Source organism: Alexandromys fortis, unplaced genomic scaffold (assembly GCF_014885135.2).
Source record: "Alexandromys fortis isolate MF-2015 unplaced genomic scaffold, M_Fortis_MF-2015_v1.1 scaffold_29, whole genome shotgun sequence".
Lineage (NCBI taxonomy): Eukaryota > Metazoa > Chordata > Mammalia > Rodentia > Cricetidae > Alexandromys > Alexandromys fortis.
Window position 1 is genome coordinate 3,153,824 of NW_026067891.1, and position 17,003 is coordinate 3,170,826.

At 51.7% G+C, this 17,003-nt stretch overlaps 2 protein-coding genes across 2 annotated transcripts; both read right to left on the bottom strand.

The window, feature by feature from the left end:
- Window positions 1-16: 16 nt before the first annotated feature.
- Ciao3 (cytosolic iron-sulfur assembly component 3) lies at window positions 17-8,561 on the bottom strand. Its single transcript, XM_050134808.1, has 11 exons — window positions 8,452-8,561; window positions 7,282-7,377; window positions 5,949-6,092; window positions 5,544-5,676; window positions 3,766-3,900; window positions 3,233-3,351; window positions 2,404-2,533; window positions 1,989-2,061; window positions 1,559-1,696; window positions 966-1,123; window positions 17-820 (listed from the first exon to the last, which is right to left on the bottom strand). The coding sequence occupies exons 1-11, from the start codon at window positions 8,515-8,517 to the stop codon at window positions 582-584; spliced, it is 1,431 nt and encodes a 476-aa protein (XP_049990765.1). The 5' UTR covers window positions 8,518-8,561; the 3' UTR covers window positions 17-581.
- A 7,817-nt stretch (window positions 8,562-16,378) lies between these two features.
- LOC126497317 (cytochrome c oxidase subunit NDUFA4-like) lies at window positions 16,379-16,754 on the bottom strand. The gene has a single exon (XM_050135287.1). The coding sequence runs from the start codon at window positions 16,737-16,739 to the stop codon at window positions 16,491-16,493; it is 249 nt and encodes an 82-aa protein (XP_049991244.1). The 5' UTR covers window positions 16,740-16,754; the 3' UTR covers window positions 16,379-16,490.
- Between the last annotated feature and the right edge of the window lie 249 nt (window positions 16,755-17,003).

Consider the following 17,003-nt stretch of genomic DNA (forward strand, 5'->3'; position numbering starts at 1 on the left):
CCAGACACACAGCAGATGCTTCCAGAATTGCAGACCTGTTTATTAGTGGTGAGGCTGGGTGAGAGCCAAGCTCAGTGAGACTCAACTACGGTTCTCACGGCCATACAGGCTTGGTGCTGACAGACTGTCCAGACAGCAAGGCCCTGGCGAACAGGCAGGTGCCCCACTAGGTTCCGGTTTGACACCCGCCCTATACACTGTAGCTTCAGGGGTTAACCACAGAAAGGAAACCTCTCATACGCAGGCTACTATAGCCAGAGGGCAGGGCAGGGAATATGCCCATGGCCCTGGGCCAGCAGAAGAGATTCTGGAACCTCATTGAACCTTTAGCCTCCTCGGCTCCCCGATCCTGCCTGCAGTCCCTCTCTGCAGAGCTCAGTGTGGAGTGGGAAGTACATGGGCCATAGGCAACACTACCAACCAGAGGCACGCAGGTCATGTGCTCAAGGACCCTGTGCAGCACAGAATCCAATACATCCTTGTAGCTCTCCTCGAGTTCTGAAGCTCTCTGGTGTCTTCTCTGTTGCTGATACCCACGTGGTCTTTGGGAGTCTTGGAGTTGGCCCCTGGGGCCCATACTCCTACCACCTGATGCTGAAGCCTGAGTTGGTCTTCTCCACGGCATGGTATTGTGTGTGCAGCAAGCGGCTGGCCTGCTCGGAGCCCTCACCTTGCAGCCAATGCTGGTACAGCTCCTGGACCCCAGGGGCATCTTCGGGTGCCTCATTCCTCACCATGCTGTACAGTCTTTCCACTTGCTCGAGGAGCTCCCTGCCTTGCATATCTGGAGCCTTGAGCTGGCCCCCTCCATTCAAGCAGCCTGGGGCAGAGTACAGGGCATGGTGGTGGAAAGTCAGGGTGAGCTCCCTGACCCCAGGTGTGGAGAGGGGACAGGCCCCCCTCCTGTCCAACCCCTTCCACCTCCCACTGGTGGCAGGCTGCTGTGCTATGCTATGAGGAACTACCTGAAGGGCAGGCCATGACTTCCACATAATGGTAGGGACAGCGGCCTCGTTTCAGTTTCTGCACAAGGTTCTGGATGTTGCGGAAGCCGTAGGCCACAGCAAAGCGCAACAGCACCTGGCCTTCCCTCTTCAGCGTCACCTCCTGGAAGTCCTTGTTCCTGAAAGTGTAGGAGCGGGCTTGGGAAACCTCACATTGCCATGCAAACCTGTCCCTGTCCAGGTGCAGAAGTCTTCTGGGGTTCAGCACACTACCATATGGCTCTGCCCTCTTCTGCTTGCAGGCAGGGAAGGGATGATGGAGAAGGGGATACAGCTTGTATCCCTGGGCCCACCAGGTAACCTCATCCCAACCTTGATCTCCCTAACTAGCACAGGGCAGCCATGAAGCCCAGCAAGGAATGACAGCCCAGCCCCAGGGGCTGACCCCATACCAGGCCCCTGCTGGTCCTTGCATATATCGCCCAGGCTCAGGACCACTACTGAGGAGACTGAGGCGCGCGCTCACGCCTCACGCTCATAAGAGGAGGCCCACTTGTGCGAAGGGATCCAGAGGTCTTTTCCCCCAGGCTCACTTCAGTGTCTGCCCTGCTAACCTCATGGGCTGGTAGGTAACTTCTGTCACATGGATTCCAAAGAGCTCTTGGGCCGCGTGCCGGAACACATGCTCCAGGTAGCCTCCTGAGCCGCCACCCCGATGGCTGGTGGGCTCCTCAGCAGACACACTACTGGTTCTGGGAGAGGGGCGGGTCAGTGCAGGAGGCTGGGGCTCAATACAGCTCAAGTCCCTTGTAGTCAGACCTTAAGAACTGTTCTTATGGTGGCCCTGGGAAGCTCAGATGGCTTCTAGAGAAGGCTCTGCTTTGACACTGTAACTCAGCCACTCTTGGGCCCCAGCCAGGCTGTGGGGAGGTCTGGAGTCGACCAGAAGGAGCCTGGGTAGAAAGGAGGGGACGAGGCACTGCCCCACCCCACAGGCAGCATCTGATCCCAAATAAAGGTTCTCAGTTCCCACCACCAACTCACAAGCCATCCAGGGGCACAGGCTCCAGCTCCACGAGTGAGACGCCTTCTTCCTCCAGTAGCCTAAAGACTTCTCCTGCAGAGGACACAGCACATGCTCTAGTTGGTCTCAGAATGCCAAGCTGTCTGTGTCCCCAGAGGGACACTCACGCCAGCTTGTGTTGGGATGGCGAGTCCAGTCAGCCTCTTCAGACCCATTGGAAGGCATTCCTGCCTGGAGCATTGCAAAGGGAGCCGGGGAGACCTTGCCTGCCCTCAAGACTCATTTCTGAACTAGCAAGGATGCGATACTGGGGTTCCATTGGTCATAGGACCCTGGGCGGCACTGCGGGAAGCCCCTGCTGTCTACTGGACTCCAGCGCTTGGCTTGAGGGGAGCCCTGAGACCGCAGAGGCAGAAATCTGCAGGGTGGCTGCACCTGTTGTAAGGACACAGTCCACGTCACGGGTCTGGTACTCCTGGTTGAAGAAGTCAGGTCTGGACGCTTCTAGCTTTTTGTCATAGCAGGGCATCACAGTCACATGGTAGATCTTGTCTGGAGTCAGATGCTACAGAGAGAGCACCAAAAGCTTCAGTCCCATCTGAACCAAGCTCGGAAGTGGCCACCCTGTGACCAGGTCATACATTCCCTCCTGCTTCTGTCCACGGCCACCCTGTGACCAGGCCATACATTATCTCCTGCTTCTGTCCCTACCAGCCAGTGGCAGCAGAGGAGATAGGCTCTCACTGCCTTTGAAAGAACGGACAGGTCACAGTGGAAACAACACAGACTCGAGGGAAATGTGGCCATGCACATGCAGAGGGGACACACGGGGTTGATGTTAGTGCTCGTGGTTTCGGGCACAATGGAAGCCACCTCCTTTCCTCATCCTCCATCAGTGGGTCTCTTCAGGCTAGGTCCTGTGACTCACTGGAAACGACCTCAGATGAGATCTGATTTGCTCACCCAGCAGCCTGTGGACTGTGCTTCTAGCCCTTGGTCCCCTGCTCCCTAGACGGGGAGTCACGTGAGAAGTGCCTTCATATCAGAAGTGGGGCCCCTGGTGCCTGACAAGCTGAGCGAGACTGATATGGGGGCCAAGCTTACTCCACTGGCAGCGACCACTAGGTTTCAGTCACCTCGACACGGCCAGAGGTGCCATGGCTACAGGCAAAGGATCACTGGCCAGCCAGAAGTCCATCTCTCACTCCTGTGTCACAGCTAGCTGCTCCTCATTATGTTGCCTGGGGACGCCCAGTCCTCTTACCTGTTGCTGGGCAAAGAAGTCCTTGACCAATGAGCCCATCACCTGCTGTGGGGACCGGACTGTGCTGATGTAGGGGAGGATAAAGTTGCCATGTGTCTTCTCAGCATAGCAGATCCAGCCTGAGGCAAAGGGAACAAATAGGTCTGGGGTGTGCATGGGGCAGGCCTGGGGGTGGTTCACAAACGGCTCTTCTCCTCTTGTCAGTGACATGACATTCTGGGGGTGGACCGATTCATACAAGAAATTACTGTGGCATTAAAACATTCCTCCCGTCATCCCTGTCACGAGGAAGGCTGGCATCTAGGTGATCACCAATGGGAACTGGTGACTGCAGGTGATGTCCTGGCCTTAGGTACCTCCTAGGTACTGACATTTCCACCCTTCTCCAGATAACCCCTCCCCATCACTCCCATTTTCCTTGACAAGCTGTCTGTCTATCAAGTCCTAACTTGGTGATCTGGATATACCTGGGCAAGCAGAAGCCAGCATGGGCAAGGCCTCTCTGAAGTCCTAACTTGGTGATCTGGACATACCTGGGCAAGCAGAAGCCAGCATGGGCAGGGCCTCTTTGGAGTTCTCTTGCCCCCGGAACCGCCGCACAAACTCTCTCTGGCTCTCCAAGAGACTGAAGTTCCTAGCGAAGGTGGTATCGAAGACAAAGTGTACCCCTGGAAGGCGATGGAAGGTGAGCATGCGCCTTAGCCGTAACCATGGTGAAAACTAGCATCTGACATCTGTGTCCTAAGTGGAGCAGCGCTGTAGACCACAGGCTAAGGCAGGGCTCTGCCCCAGTGGTGCCATAGCATGTCATCTCTATGGGGACACTAGGAAGCACCGTTTTACCAGGCACAGCACCTGCTGTTTAAATGATCCAAGAGCTGTCCAGTGGCCCCACCACTGTCCCCTATACTGAATTTCTAAAGAACGTACTCTCCTTGGCAACATCCTGAATGTGTTTATGTCTTTCATACCAGTAGGGTTTGATCCCTGGATGCTTTCGCCTTCTCTGGTCTAACTTATGGTGCATACAGACATCTCTGCCTTATCCACTGGCCTCCTTCTGACAACCACATCCCTCAGGGCTGGGGCTACCTGTATGGCCATATGCACCCCTACATGGACTGTGCAGATGTGTCTCACCAGCTGCTCCATCACTGTGAGATGTGTAGACTTCTGCCTGCACGCCCTAAGCCAGAAGCTGAAGGGAGGCCCCAGTGGAAGACTGTGCTCCTGGCTCTTCAGTCCTCCCTGTGACTGGGAGCTGTCGTGGGTGATAAGGGACTGAATGCTCTTCTCTTCTCAGAACCACCTACCCCCACACTGGCTTTTCTTAGGACCCTGGGGACCACAGCATGTGTCAGGCCTCATCATACACATGTGTCACACAAGAGCACAGGTGTCCCCTGAGAGACTCCTGGTCACGGTGGACAATAAGTTGCTCCTAACAGACAGGAGCAGCATTCTGGAGAGGTGGCACCATGAATGTCCATGCCCAGTCCCTCCACTTCCCCAGGATGGCCTGCTGGGTCACTCTGGTACTCGGACCCCGATAGCGGGGGGCTTTCTAAACACCCATGTCCTCTTCCACGCCAATTTCTGGCACAGAGGTCAGCTAAAGCTGACCCAAGGCAGAACACACAGCTGTGACAACACTGAGAACTAGTTACCAGAGCCAGTGAGATGGCTCAGCAAGGGAAGGTCCTGCTGTCAAACCTGACGACTGAGTTTGATGTCTGCCACCCAAATGGTGGAAAGAGGAGAACCAAGTCCTGAAAATGGTCCTGTGACCCACACATACACACACCTAAATATGTAAATAAATAACTGAAGCTGGGTACAGTAGTGCAAGTTCTAGGTAGGCTGAGGCAGGAGGACTGTATGTTTGAGGCCAGCCTGCACCACACAGGCAAGCCAGGCCTACAAAGTAAGAGCCTCAAAAACCAAACAACAAAAAAACCCAAACCCAAACCCAAAGGCGGCATGTGCATGTAATTCCAAGCCTTACTGGGTGAAGGTAGGGGAATCAGCTCCAGACCAGTCACCTGAGACCTAGTCTCCAAAACCCAAACACTAACAACAAAACCCAAAAGAATCAAGTAACTATAAAACACCCAGGGAACCAAGGTACAAAGTCGGAACTCAGGTGGCTTCTCCCCTAAGGTCCCCATCTCAACCATCAGAGTGAAACTTCACACTGAAGTCAAACTAGGGAGCGTTGCCCCGACGTTCAGTTCAGGGTGAGTGACATGTGCCTTGGGGGCGGAGACACCAGCCGCCCTCGCTCTTGCCTCTCCGCAGGTTCTGCACCTACCTATTTTTTTGAAGAATGCAGTTAATTTCCTGGCAGTGTCTGAGGGATCCAGCTGAAACCTGGCAGCCAGCGACGCTCTGGACTGGGGTGAGACGGAAACGGCCACCAGCCGCTGCTCACCGGGTGCTGCCACCTGTAATGCCAAAGTCTCTGGCTGTGCAGGCTTCGTACAGAGAGCCAGAGGCCAGCCTCTGTGGTCAGATGCCATCAGCCGCACCATAGTCGGCTGTATTGACACTGAGAACCCAAAGCCCCAGGTCTAACACTCTAGTGTCAGAGAACACTGACACAGGAGCCAAAAAACCTAAAGATGCACAGGAGTCACGATAAGCCAGATGGGTGAACCAGGTGAGTCTCCCCTGATGAGGCATGTTGTGGGCTGCTGGGGCTGATCCCACTGCTCACCTTATTAGCATCCAGAACCTTCTGCAGCTCCTCATGACTCTGCTGGGCGATGAGTACTGTCTCTGCGGAGGTGACACAGCCACTGCACGCCAGGCAGTCATTCAGGGACACCTTGGCCTTCTCCAGCTTCTGGGTTCTTCCATCCTGCAGGTGAACAGAATCTAGAGCACAGGGGCTTGTGGGGGATGGGCAGGGCAGTCATTCCAAGGGTTTCTCTGTAGCTTTGGAGCCTGTCCTGGATCTAGCTCTGTAGACCAGAGGCTGGTCTCGAACTCACAGAGTTCTGCCTGCCTCTGCCTCCCGAGTGCTGGGATTAAAGGTGAGTGCCACCACCACCCGGCTCCAAGTAGCCTTTCGACTCCCATTCACATCAGCTACAGGCAGCAGGAGAGACGACTGGGGATTTGTTTGCCACCCACTCTTCATTTTTATTGACTTTCCTTTTTTTAGGACAGTAGATTCAACTCAGCCTGAGCCCCTCAACCCTCCCACAGATGCAGGAATGGTCTGAGATAGGGCAGGTGAGCTACAGGGGTCCAAACTGACCAGAGAAGTAAGGCTGGAGGGTTAGAAGTCCCTCGAACTGTTCTCTGAGCCCGTGCTTTGCACCAACGCCCCAACCTGAGGTTAACCCACACCAAGAGACCCAAGGCCTGGCCGCAGCAGCACCATGAAGATGAGGCCCCTTGTCCTTAAAGCCCAGCACAATGGTGATGGGCTCCTTCCTCTGTCCCTCCATCCATGGGACCCCTTGTTGAGAACCAGGGCCTCCTGGTGCACTGGGGTCTAGCTGGTGCTATGGTGTCACAAGGTCACTGTTGTGGACAAACAGCCGGCCTTCTCTGCCACAGCTGGATCCTGCTCTCCACTGTTCACAGGGCTCTGCACACTCATTCTCCAGACCCATGCTAGGCCCCGCCCCGATTCAGGGTTCTCAGTGCAGTGGGGCATGGGATTCCAAAGCAATTCCTTAGAGTACAAAGAGCAGCTAGTCAGGGTTAGTTTTCATTTAAAGGCAGCTTGAGGGGCCAAAACCACAAAGTCTTATGCTATTAGAGGTAGGGGTCAAGGGGAGGTGGGAAAAATCCACCATCTCCACAAAAGCACTCTCTGCCCAGTGCAGAACAGGACAGGCTGGCCGACCTGGGCATCCCTACTCACCCTCCCAGCTCCCCATGGTAACTATGTGCAATGAGAAAGCTGGTGAGGTGCAGGGAGTTTCAGGGTGGCCAGATCTGACTGGATGGGGTTTGTTTCAGATCTGCCTCCCAGGACACACACCCCAGCTGCCACCGCCCCCATCAGGGATGCGGTGAGACCTCTGGCTCCTTACTGGGTTCACTTGGAGGTAACTTCCGTCATCTTCGATGTGAATCTTGGCTATGCCACTTCCCGGCTTCTTATCCACCTTCACAGGCTTGATGCAGTTCTGCGCCATGAAAAGACCCCAAAACAGGCTCTATTAGGGGAAGGTAACTCTGGAGGATGCTGGGCCTTGGGGCTGGCTGGCTGCTGGCCAGAGTGAGGCTCGCCACCAAGGCCAGTTCCACCACCTTCATGCCACTAAAGCCATGCTGAGCTCTGGTTGCCCATCCTTTTCTGTACAAGGTGAAGACAGCATCAAGGTCATTCTCTCTCCAGGTCCAGATCAGCAGGATCTGGTGCTCACTCCGTACGCAAGCTAATGTCTGCAGAAGCCCTCGACAAGCCTGTCCTTCCTAGGTCAGACATGGCCAGGCAGGAATGCTTTTCTCGGAAACATCTGGAAGTCACCTCCAATCCCGGCCACTGATGAAATTTCATGTCTCTCTGCCTCTCCTTAACATCTCCAGACCCTTGGTGGCCTTCTAGGAGATGGCCTTCCAGATGTCCAGTCCCAGGCCAGATGCCCCAGATCATCCTGCCTGTGTGGCAGCTGACCGCTCTTCGTGGGACTTGGCTACAGACTACTACCTCTGGGGACAAAGGAACACTCAGGCAAGCACACCAGGTCTTGTTTTCAGGTGTGGCCATCTGGACTCCCTTGTATCATCCACAAGGAAAGGCCAAGAACATTAGTTATGGCTGTGGCCCACGTGGACATCTCACCCATCCCTTCAACATGGTCCCTTCCACTGAGATGAACAAACTGGCTCTGAGAGAGGGTTGGGACGAGAAGTCTAACAGATGTGGAGGCTGTCCAGCCCCAACTGTGTTTCTGCATCACAAGCTGGATAACACTACTAGGAACACCCTTTTTTGTGACATTAAGCCTTCCTGTCACCCTAAATACTCCCATAGCTTCTGTTAGTCCCTCCTGGACATCTTGGGGTCCAATGGCTAGTTGCCCAGCCCTCCCTGGCCTTAGCTGTCTGTGTTGGTAAGAAGGGAACCAGACTGACTGAGACCCTGGGCCCTGGGTCGGGTCTCATGCTCAGGAAAGGAGACAGGTGGGAGAGGTTTCCCGCTGCGCGCGGCAAGGCCCGGCCCCTCCTCCTGCGCGACTTGCCCACTGCCGGCCCACCTGAGACGGCCCGATGAAGTCATCCAGGTCGGTCAGCTGTAGTACCCCACTGAAGGGCGACGCCATGACAGCCTCACTGCCGCTGAGCGTCGCACGCGGGTGTCGCAAAATGACACAAATGATAGGACTCTTCCGCCACTCTGCCGGAAAACGCAAGTTCCGACGCATGCTCATTTTTCCCCATGGGCAAACTTTGGAAAGGGTGCGCGCCCTCTGCTGGCGTTCTTGAGCTCTCAGCCCACGGGACGCAAAACACCAAGTTCCTCAGAGTTCAGTTTTCCCGTCCCTCCCTTGGATTGTGGTGATGTACAGGGGTAGTGTAGGCAAAGAATGCAAAAAATGAAACCCCAGAATCTCTCCCGCAGCACGTAGCGGTGGGGTCCGGGTTTCCTTCAAGCGAGGACCCAGATACATCAGGAGAACATCATTTGCAGGAGAGCACAAAATTATCTTTGGTTCACTTTGGAATGGGTTTACCCAAAATGAAGTTGACAAGTGCTGTTAAGATTTTAAGACAGAGCTGGGCGGTGGTGGCGCACGCCTTTAATCCGAACACTCCGGAGGCAGAGGCAGGTGGATCTCTGTGAGTTTGAGGCCAGCCTGGTCTACAGAGCAAGTTACAGAAAGTTCCAAAGCTACATAGAGAAACCCTGCCCCCCCTCCAAAAGAGAGAGAGAGAGAGAGAGAGAGAGAGAGAGAGAGAGAGAGAGAGAGAGAGAGAGAGAGAGTTTAAGACAGGAGTGTGGGAGAACATTAACGGAAGCAGGTTCGAGAGCAGTTTCTGTTTGGTGTGCGCACGCGTGTGTATTCTAATCTCGGAAGGAGAGTGATGCAATCTCCCCTTGTCCCCAAACCTTTAAGAACAAGCAGAGTAGAGAGCTGACAGAATGAAAGGATTATCCAAGGCCCACAGCAGATACAGCAGGAAGAGCAGAGTCCTGACAGTTGGTCATCTAAACACTGGTGACCCTGAAGACACTACAGGAAGTGGATGTGAATGAAGCCATGGAAGAGACCACATGTGTGACATCATTTCAGCAAGATACCCAGAACAGGCAAACCCATAAACCGAAAGTTGGTCTTGGGTGTTGGGGAGAAAGTTTCTGATCAGGGTGGTAACTGTCTTCAGAAATTGATGCTTCACATTGTGATGTCTTTTTGTTTGTTTGTTTGTTTGTTTGTTTGTTTGTTTGTTTGTTTTTTGAGGCAGGGTTTCTCTATGTAACAGCCCTGGTTGTCCTGGAACTCGCTCTGTAGATCAGGCTGGTCTCGAACTCACAGAGATTCACCACCTTCTGCCTTCTTTGTGCTGGGATTAAAGGCATGTGATGCCACGCCTGGCCTTGTGATATCACTAATGTCACCAAAATGTCCATTAGAATGTTTACAATCAGGCTGAGGAGATGACCATTGGTAAAGTGTTGCCGTGAAAACAAGAGGAATTACGTTTGACCCCAGCACTAATGTAAAAACTGGGCACAGTGGAATGTGCCTGCAGTCCCAGCACTGGGAAGGTAGAGTCGGGGGTTCCTGTGGCTTATAGGCCAGGCAGTAAGTAAAGGTACTGGTTGGCAAGCCTGATAACACGAGTCCAATCCCCAGGAGCCATACGATGGAAACAAAGAACCAACCCTGACCATCACAGGTACCGCACAGCACCAATGCACGCATACATGTATATGTACACATGCAAATAAATGCAATTTCACAAAAGAAAGCAAAAACTGATGTACTAAAACCCACCAAACCCTACACTTTTTTTCTTTCCTTTCCTAAACAGAGACAGCCAGTCTGACTTCAAACTCTTGATCTCCTATTTAGCTTTCTGAACACTGGGGTTACAGGAGAACACCACTACTCATAGTGAATTGTACCCTTTAAATGGGTCAATTATATCTTTGTGAGTTTGTATCTTAATAAAGCTATTGAAGACAGGATGGTAGCCCGGCGGTAGTGGCACACACCTTTAATCCCAGCACTCAAGAGACAGAGGCAGGAGGATCTCTGTGAGTTCGAGGCCAGCCTGGTCTACAAAAGCTAGTTCCAGGACAGGCTCCAAAGTGACACAGAGAAACCCTGTCTTGAAAAACCCAAAAAAATAAAAATAAATAAAGACAGGGTGGAGATATAGCCAGGTATAATGATTTATGCCCATAATCCTGTCACTTAGGAAGTTGAGACAGGATGTTCCATTTTTAAAAAATTATTTATGAGCTAGGAGATTAAACCACACGACTTTAATCCCAGTACTTGGAAGGTAGAGGGAGGTGGTTCTCTGAGTCCAAGGACAGCCTGGTCTACAGACTGAGTTCCAGGACAGCCAGAACTACACAGAGAAACCCTGTCTCAAAAAACAAACAAAAAATAATTATGTATGAGGCAGGAGAGATGGGTGAACTATTAGGAGCACTGGCTGCTCTTGCAGAGGACCTCAGCTGGGTTTCTATCACCCACACGGCAACTCAAAACTATAACTCCAGTTCTTGGGGAGCCCATGGCCTCTTCTGACTTCTGTGGATACATAAAAGCAAAATACTCATATACATAAAATAAACATAAATGAATCTTAGAATAAATGTATCTTGTGTGTGCAAGCATGTATGTGTGTCAAGCCAGGCATTTGCCAGTATGAAGAGAGTGAGCACATGGGCGTCAGAGAGCAACTTTGTAGCATTGCTTCTCATCTTCCCAGTCTATGTGGCTTCCAGGAATTGAACTCTGGTTGTCAAGTTGGCAACCTGCTGAGCCATTTTGCCAACCCAATTCCTTCAAGGTTGAGACCAGCTTGGGTCGCATAGTGAACACAGGCTAGCTAGGACTACCCTGTAAGACTCTTATAAACAAACAAACAACAAAAGAGTGGAGATTGAAAACTCAGTGACCTCAGCTTCTGGAGTGGCCTTGAATCCAGGACATTCAGTCTCAAGCTTACCCATCTGTCTGTCACTTACAAGAGACCAACAGAGTTAAGTTGAAGAGTTTTGTTTTATTTCACTACCTGAGGATGAATTCGGGTTCTTGCATGCTGGGCATGTGATCTCATCAGCTTTGGGGCTAGTTTCTGGTTCGTAAAATAGGATCACAGTTTCTGATTCTCTTTCTCTCTCCGTCTTAAACACACACACACACACACACATACACACACACATGAGGTTATTCTTCTGCTGGGGGCCGCCACCCCTCAGACATCTTTCGTTAACTCATTTCCCTGTGGCACTAGCTCTGTGTAGATGTCAGGCCCCTGGGTCCCCAAGCTTCTATTTTGCAAATTGTTTCATCATCATCATTAGTTGGTATTTGCCATGTGCTTCCCCTGTGCAGGTCCCTAAGTCAGACTCTGCGAGCTGTAGGGTTTACAGACGTCAGGAAGGGGAAAGGAGGACATAGGGGCCAACCAGGGACACTGGGAGAAACCAGCAGGGCCTCAGCTGCTGGGACACCATACCACAGGGTGGCATTCCTTTCCTTGGACATCTCTGGCTGCCCTGGGTACTCAAGAGTCTCATTTGTCCACAGGTACCAACTTGCCACCCAACTGGGGGAAGCAGGCACGTCCTGCTGGCCGTGTGGTGCACACTGAGGCTCGCCCATAGCCTAGTCTCTTCCCTGAACTGTACCAGTTTCACCACCCGTAAAGACGTACCGTGTGCCAGTACCCCGAGGCTGCTGCGACGGATGGCCACGACAGGGTGCTTAGAGCAATAGAAGTTTATTTTCACAGCTCTGGACATGAAAAGTCTGACATCTGGGCTCTGCAGTGCATCCCACCTTCCCCAGGCTGTGGGGCAGAGGTTTTCCCGCCCCATCCATCTTTCAGGGGTTCCAGAGCTTTTGAACACACAGCTCCAGCCCTTGTTTCCGCGTGATCACCTCTACGTGTCTCTGAGCTTCTCTTGTGAAACTACCGTCGCTAGACTTGGGGTCCAGCTTAGCCAAAGATCACCTTGAGACCTTTGATGTCACCATACCTTGTGGGGACAGATGGCGAACTGGTTTTCCTCAACCTGACAGAAACCAGAGTTACCTGAGAAGAGGGCTCCCCACTGAAGGGTTGCCGCCATCAGACGGGCCTGCGGGTTATTTTCTTTATTAATGATTGAAGTGGGAGGGCCCAGGCAACTGTGGGCAGTTTCCACTCCCGGCCAGTTAATCCTGGGTTGTATAAGAAAACAGGCTGAACAAGCCTTGGAAAGAGAGCCAGTCAGTAGCATTCATCCACGGTCTCTGCTCCAGTGTGTGTCCCCAGGCCTCTACCCTGAGCTCTGGCTCTGGCTCCTGCGGGTGATGGACTTTAACCTGTAAGGCACAATAACCCCTTTTCTCCTGAGTTGCTTTTGGTCACGGTGTCTTATCACAGCTATAGAAAAGCAAGCTAGTATGGATGGCAAACAGGAGAGAGCCTAGAGCTGGCCCAGAGTCAGTGTGACTGGCTCCGTACTGTGGGTATAAAAGGACCCTGGGGTGGGGGCAGGGCTGAGTGGTACAGCCAGAGGTAATCTTAGCACTCTGGTGGCTGAGAAGAAAGGACTGTGAGGTCAGCTTGAGCTACTTAATCTCAAAAATAAAAATGGGTTAGATAATAGCTCAAGTTGACAGCGCTTCCCAACTGGTACAAAACCTGGGTTTCAATCCCTAGTGCTGCCTAAACCAGACATCTATCAGCTACCATCTTAGCGCTTGGGAGGTGGAGGCAGTGAGGTCAGAAGTTCAAGGCCATGCTCAGCTACTTAGCAAGATTGAGGCCAGTCAGGGCTATAATACATGAGACCCTGCCTCAAAATGAGTAAGTAAGTAAATGAAGGGGCCGTGGGTCGAGCGCTGCCAGGAGGGAGTTTTCAGCCCTGTGTTCTCCAACAGTCCTTCCTATGCTGGGTTTAAAGATATTGCGCTACAAAATTCAGAAAGGAGAAGTGGGGTTCCCCCTCCTTCAAGCTGCACTTGCCTGTGCTCCCCCAGGCTCAGAGGATACACAGGTGTTTACCGCCACTCTGAGGCCCCGGAGGGGTGGGAGGGTGCCTATGCCCACGGAGCCTCCTCAACCAGGTTCTCACTCCATCTGTCAGGGGCCTCATCTGGCTAATGAGTCCAGGGCCTGAGAGCAGCTAGGCAAATAGGTGGGAGGGGTAGAGGATGCCACATCCCACGTGGGCCTAATGCTGGGCTGGAGGTTGCCTGCACCTGGGGTCAGACCAGTCCAAGTTCAGGGTGGGTGTGTGGCCTTGTGCCTCTCACCTGCTCTATGAGCTGGCACTCACTATTTTGGTGTGTGTGTGTGTGTGTGTGTGTGTGTGTGTGTGTGTGTGTATCTGATGTGGTTTGGATCTTAAATGTGCCTTTGGGTCCATGTGTAAAGACCTGGCTCCATGGAGCTACGAGAGGCTCCTTCAGGGAATGCTGTCCAGTCGGCAGGGGTAGGGTATGTAGGGGAGTTAGTTGCTCTCAAGGGCCTCCCCGTCGCTCTGCTTCCCAGATGCTATGCAAGGTATACCATGTGATCACACACACACATACACACACACTAGGCCTGAAGGTGACAGGGCCAAGTGATGGTGAACTGAAACCTCCAATACTCAACTCTCTCCCTCCCTTCCTTCCTTCCTTCCTTCCTCCCTCCCTCCCTCCCTTCCTCCCTCTATCTCTGCTTTCCTTTCTTCCTTCCTTCCTTCCTTCCTTCCTTCCTTCCTTCCTTCCTTCCTTCCTTCCTTCCTTCCTTCCGTTTTCTCTTTAAGACAAGATTTCATGCAGCTCAAACTAGCCTCATACTCGCTGTAGCTGAGGCTAGCCTTGAACTTGCAACACTCCTTTACCTCTGCATGCTGAGGTTACAGACAAGCACCATCACCCCCAGTTTATACAGCCCTCAGACGGAACACAGGGTTCCATGCTTCCAACAACGAAGCTGTATCCCCAGCCTTTTTTCTATACCTCTTAAATGTGCGTGCGTGCCCTTGGAAGACGGAGTCTGATCCTCTGGAGCTGGAGTACAGGCAGTTGTGAACAGCCTGATGTAGGTGCTGGGAACTGAGCTCTGGGCCTCTGCAAGAGCAGTAAGCTCCTTTAACCTCTGAGCCATCTCTTCAGCCCCTCTTTTTTCCCTTTTCTTCTTTGTTTTCTTCTCCTTCTCCCTCTTCCTCTTTTTAGTTTATTATTATTATTTCAGGATTTTGTCACAGTGCCAAAGCTGATTGTGACAGTGGCCAGCTGAGATCTCCTCACACTCAGTAAGTTGCGGGTGAATCAGCCTAGGTCCCCGACAGGTATGGGGGTCACCACTCTTGTGTGTAGGTGGACATAAGGCCAACGTGTTTCATCCTGTCCCTGATGACTTGAATTGTAGGAACTTCCCCGTGGGAAAGGCCCCACTGGGGTGCTGGGCTCCTTGCAAGGGGTGGGCTCCCCACTACAAGTGTATGCTGTATTGTGGGCTCAGGTGGCATCTCTCTCAATATAAAGTGGCCTTTTGTAGGAAGACTTTGCAATGGTGCTGGTGGCACTGAGCCCGGACTGCCATAGCCTTGTGCTCATCCTACCTCATTAAAGCCCAGTGTGAAGTAAGACTCAGTGACCGAGCCTGAACCGATGAGATTTATTTGTTGAAGGCAACTACTGTTGGGCAATGAGCGCATCATTAGGGCATAATCAACTCACGGTTTTGTCCTTCTGGGGCCACTACATCTTGTCAACAGGTGGGATCCCAGCAACGGCCCCGGGGGAGCCCGCACGGGCAGCAATTAGTGGCTAATGAGAGGCCTGAGTGGCTGTTCAAGCAGAGCAGTGGTCTGAACGGGACGTGAGCTGGGTGGGCTGTCACTGTGGCTTGTGGACCCTGACCTCCAGTCTCCTTCCAGCTGAGGTGTCTGATTAGGGACAATGGTGACTGGGGCCTGTGTGTTATTCATGCTTAAGGTTCTCTCGCTGTTATTTTTACATTTATTTATTTCTATTTAAAATGTCTGTTGACTCATTTTCCTATTTATTCATTTGTCTTTATCCACAAAGACATGGAGGTCAGAAGATGATTTTCGAGATTGGTTCTTGCTCCACCATGTGAGTTCCAAGGATCAAATACATTCAGATTATGGTTTTCCCTCCTTCTCCCCTCCCTGCTCTTTCCCCATATGGATCCAAACCCTTTCTGTCTCTCCTTAGAAAACAGTCATCTAGTAGGACGGTGGTGGCGCACGCCTTTAACCTGGAAACTAGCTTCTATCAATAACCACTTACAAATAAAAAAAAAATTAGTTCTCTCTAAAAGAGTCTTACTGGGGAAACAAACCACACTTGAGAGTCAGCCTCATGCGCAGGAGTAGATGGCCAACACAGAGACCCAACCTCATCTTTGGAGGTTCCTTGCCTCAGAACGGTAAACTGAGGCTTTTTTTCCCTTACTTTACAGGTCCCTTGCACATATATTATAGCTTCCAGTTTTGTGTTTTTCTGGAATTTCTGTGTGTGCAAATGTATGTGTGTGCAAATGTGTGTGTGTGTGTGTGTTTTGTGATTTTTCTTCGGCTCTTTTTCTTGGTTGTCATTTTGTCCTATTCTGATGTTTGTTCTTGTTTTATCTTTTTTGGGGGGGTCTGATGTGGGTGTTTTTGTTTGGTTTTTGGTTTTGTTTCTCAAGACAGTGTTTCTTGGTGTAGTCCTGGCTGTCCTGAAACTCACTCTATAGACCAGGCTGATTTCAAACTCACATAGATCCACCTGTCTCTGCCTCCTGAGTGCTGGGATTACAGGCTCGTACCACTTGACTCAGGCCTCTTGGGTTCATAAACAGAACTCACATTAAGCCCACATTCTTTTTTTTTTTATTTTAGTATTTTATTTCATATACCCTAGCCATAAAGTCCCATATGGATTTTCAGCATTAATTAATGAAACATTATCAAGTTTCAAAGATTTATTCATCAGTTTAATAAACTCCAAAAAATCAACATGATTTCATGCATTCAGAGGAGTCTTTCCTGGTCAAGTGGAAAATTGTGCGGATGCTTCTGAAAGACCTTCATTATAAGCAGCTTTATGGTGAGCTTCATGGTTTAGAAGTCAGGGCCTTCTTTCTTCAGTTTGCTGTAGTCCACATTCACTGAGTAGAACTTATATTGTTCATTGGGACCCAGTTTGTTCCAAGGCTCTGGGTTGTTTTTCCTGTCCCAGCTGACATCTGGATTGAACAATGCCAGATGCATCACATACAGTGCTGCTCCAGTACCTCCTGCTCCAATAAATACGAAGAGAGGAATCAAGCTGGGATGCTTCTTGGCTTGCCCGATGATCTGATGGAGCATGTTTGCGGCAGAGGCCTACCTCCACGAAGACAGGAGAACGAGTGCGGGACACACACCAAGCGGCTTCTGCCAGCCCACATTCTTTTTGTTTTTGTTTTTCTAGGCATGGTTTCTCTGTGTAACAGCTCTAGCTGTCCTGGAATTAGTTCTGCAGTCCAGGCTGGGCTCGAACTCACTGAAACCCACCTGCCTCTACCTCCCAAGTGCTGGGATTAAAGGCGTGCGCCACCACCGCCTGGCAAGCCCACATTCTTGAGCACACAA

What these genes read in the sequence shown, in the direction of transcription:
- LOC126497317 (XM_050135287.1), bottom strand. Translation starts at nt 16,739, where the DNA reads ATGCTCCATCAGATCATCGGGCAAGCCAAGAAGCATCCCAGCTTGATT.
- Ciao3 (XM_050134808.1), bottom strand. Translation starts at nt 8,517, where the DNA reads ATGGCGTCGCCCTTCAGTGGGGTACTACAGCTGACCGACCTGGATGAC. An exon ending in AGGTTCTGGATGCTAATAAG is followed by an intron (nt 5,677 to 5,948) that starts GTGAGCAGTGGG and finishes TTGGCATTACAG; the next exon opens with GTGGCAGCACCCGGTGAGCA. An exon ending in GGACTGTGTCCTTACAACAG is followed by an intron (nt 2,062 to 2,403) that starts GTGCAGCCACCC and finishes TGTCCTCTGCAG; the next exon opens with GAGAAGTCTTTAGGCTACTG.